Raw genomic sequence first — 3129 nt, 5'->3', positions numbered from 1 at the left:
CCACTACTATGTTATCTTGTTCCAAATAACCAAATAAGATGGAACATTTCCCAATTTCTTCTATAAAATAGTAAAACTCTTACTCTTAAACCTCATAGACATCAATAAATTTGTGACTTACACCATTCATAAACTCAGATTCTAAAGCTAGTGAAACCTTCTATTAAAAGGAGCAACATTTAAACAAATATCCAAGTTACTAAATAGAACAGCACGCAAACATGTTATATGCTATGTTTTCTTCAGCCCCACCCTGATCTTCCACTAAGGAGAATATTAGCTATTCTCTTCAAACACATAGAAAATAATCTTCCTCAGCCTTCACTTGGGGCGGGAAAAGCTACTGGCCATGGCCCTGGAGTGTGCACTGGCCTTGGCAGTAGCGGCAGCCCTGGCTGCAGCTCTGGCTCGGGCTCTCTCTTCCTCATCTCGCAAAGCCTCTGCATAATAGGTTGGAAAGGCACTGGGGACCGTATCATGGATCTTGGCCACAAACTCCAGGACTTTCATCTTGCTGGTTTCAGCGTGGGCTCTTGGGCCCCACAGGAATTCATAGCGTGGAGGATCACTGTTGGGCACCTGCCGGTACTCCAGGTAATTTTCTTTCACGAAATCTTGGGTGAGGAGCTTCCTGGGTTCCCCAAAGATGAAGTTGTTCCTCCCAGCATATATCCCCATCATATTCAGCACTTTCCAGACTTCCTCTTCAGTGGCGCGGTTGCCCTTCGTGAAGATCACACCCAGGACAGTCATCAGCAAGCCGGTCTTGGGCATCCCTCTGTTATCATTCACTCTCAAATCACAGCCTAGTTCCAGTTTGTTGACAAGAACGTAGATGTTCTTGTTGGGATCCACTTCCTTCACATCAAGGCCAAAGACCAGCTCTATGTTATAAGAGGCTTTCCTGAGGATCTCATGGAAATGATTCTTATATGCTTGGATTACATTTCTCAGCATGTCTGCCTTTGTAATTGGCTCTTTCATTTGATACTTGTACAGAAGGTAACGCACCAACATAGCAACCTTCTCTTCTATACGGCTTCTGTGCCAGTGCTTAGTGGTATCCTGGGCCTGTGAGGCATTTGGCCTTTCCTCCACTTGATTGTTGGCACCTTCATCAAATCTTGTGTTTGAAACAGCTGCAGCAGTAGTGGTGGTGGTGGAGCGGACTCTGCCAGGCACTTTAGGATTCCTGGGTGTTTCAGTGCCAGGTGAGCTCTGGGGAACATCTTCGAAACTAGGAGATGAGGAAGAAGGGGACTCTTCTTCCTCTGGTACAGTGGCCTGAGCACCCACCAGATCCTTGAGCTGTTCTCGAGCCTGGCGGCGTTTCTCACGGGCACGGAGCTTACTCTTCTGGCCCCGAGGCATGACGACACTGGTCAGGGACAGCAGGCAGGAGTGTGGGAAAGAGGGTAGATGGTTCGGTGACCTGGAGGAAAGAGAATGAAATGGTGTGATACCCTTTAGCAGGGAGACACCACCTTGGGCTTTACTGACAGGCATCTCTGCAGGTTTCCTTGAGGGCACTGCTCTAGGAACCCAGAAGGCTTCTCTTCTCTGATCAGCCTTTCCCCTGAGGACTCTGTGAAGTAACTAGAGTTTGCCTTAGGCTGTAGCTCTCCAGCCTTATCTGGGTCTTAGTGGAACTGGTACAGGTCTGGCAAGTCCAGGCCCTGTGGAGCCACCCCTGTTCTGGAATAGCAGGTGTTTCTCTCAGTTCACATTCAGGGCCATCACCTTGACTTCTGGCAGGACCTGAGGTCCTCTGCTCAACTGCTTTCATGCTGACCTCTCATTCCAAAGCCCCCACCTCCCTGACATCCTGGAGGAGGAACTGAAGGGGAACCTCATCTGAACACACCTTCCCAGGGACACCCTGGGATGACAGCAATGGCAGAGCTGTGTGGGTCCCTCTCCATCCTGGGATAATTAGGGTTCTCACTCCTCACTCAGAGTCTTCACCTTGGCTTCTTGCAGGGCCTGGGACTCTTCCTTTGGCTGACCTTATACCTATTCCCTTGGAGCAAGGCCCTCACATCCCTGAAAGTCCTGAGGAGGAGTTTAGGGAGGCCTCAGTTTAACATATCTTTTCCAGGGACCCCTGCCGGGGATGACATCACATGTAGGGTTCTGTGAAACACCTGTTCTGTGATGAGTGGTCCTCTCAATCCTTAGGTTCCTTATCACGGCTCCTTCCCTTGACTGCCTGGTATCCTCCCTTCTGCAGACCTGAGGCCTGTAACAATCAGACCAAGACTCTCCTCCACCTGATATCCTGGAATATGCAGGGAGGGTCGTGGGGGAGACTCATAACCTCTGATATCCCCAGGGCTTCCCAGGGCTGACCAGAGAGGAAGAACTTGATTCTGTGTACCTCCTTCAGTCCTACTTTGACTCCTAGAAGGGTCTGAGTCACCTCCTTCTAATAGTGCCCGCTTCTCCCTGTGACCACTGAGGATAAAGTGAGGGACCTCTTAGCCTGACAGCCCTGCTGAGGGGCGACCAGGTCTTATAGTAGGGGTGGTGCTCTGTGGGGGCCCCTTTGTCCTGAGGGAGGAATTCCCCTTGGTCTTTGCTCAAGGCTCTGAACTTAACTCCAAGCCACCTCTAGGATTCTTCCCTCTGCTAACTTGAATTGTCTAGTCTCAGACCAAGGCTCTTACGCACCCCTCTCCCCGGCATCCACCACGAGGTGAAGCGAGGGGCCACCTGGGCCTTACAGCCATGCCAGGGGCGGGGCTCTGTAGGCCTCCAATGTTCTGGGTAGGCAGCTTCCCCCAGAATGAAAATAGGGGCATTCGTTGACTCCTGGCAGAGCCTGGGACTCCTTCCCCTGCTGGCCTGAGACATACCCTAGCCATATATCCTCACCTCCTGGAGCCGCCAGACAGGAATGTCAGGTAAACCACTTCCAGCCATCCCTGCCTGGGGTCTCCCTGGGCTGACAGCAGGGGCCGGGCTCTGTGGTGACGTCTCCGTTATGGGGGACGGGGTGTTCCACAGAACTCTTCATTGACTCCGGACAGGGCCTGGATTCCTCCCTCTGCTGGCTTTATGCCAACACCCTGGTCCAATGCTATTACTTCTCTGAGTTCCCAGAAGGAGAATTCAGAGGACAATACATTG

General features: G+C 51.4%; 1 protein-coding gene across 1 annotated transcript; it reads right to left on the bottom strand.

The window, feature by feature from the left end:
• Positions 1-321: 321 nt before the first annotated feature.
• Positions 322-1371, bottom strand: LOC131400455 (melanoma-associated antigen B10-like). Its single transcript, XM_058535186.1, has one exon. It carries the CDS (start codon positions 1369-1371, stop codon positions 322-324), a length of 1050 nt encoding a protein of 349 aa, XP_058391169.1.
• Between the last annotated feature and the right edge of the window lie 1758 nt (positions 1372-3129).

The sequence above is a fragment of the Diceros bicornis genome, chromosome X, assembly GCF_020826845.1.
Source record: "Diceros bicornis minor isolate mBicDic1 chromosome X, mDicBic1.mat.cur, whole genome shotgun sequence".
NCBI classification, from domain to species: domain Eukaryota; kingdom Metazoa; phylum Chordata; class Mammalia; order Perissodactyla; family Rhinocerotidae; genus Diceros; species Diceros bicornis.
Note: the sequence above shows the minus strand (reverse complement) of the source record. Positions and strands in the feature narration are given on the sequence as shown.

What these genes read in the sequence shown, in the direction of transcription:
- LOC131400455 (XM_058535186.1), bottom strand. Translation starts at nt 1,371, where the DNA reads ATGCCTCGGGGCCAGAAGAGTAAGCTCCGTGCCCGTGAGAAACGCCGC.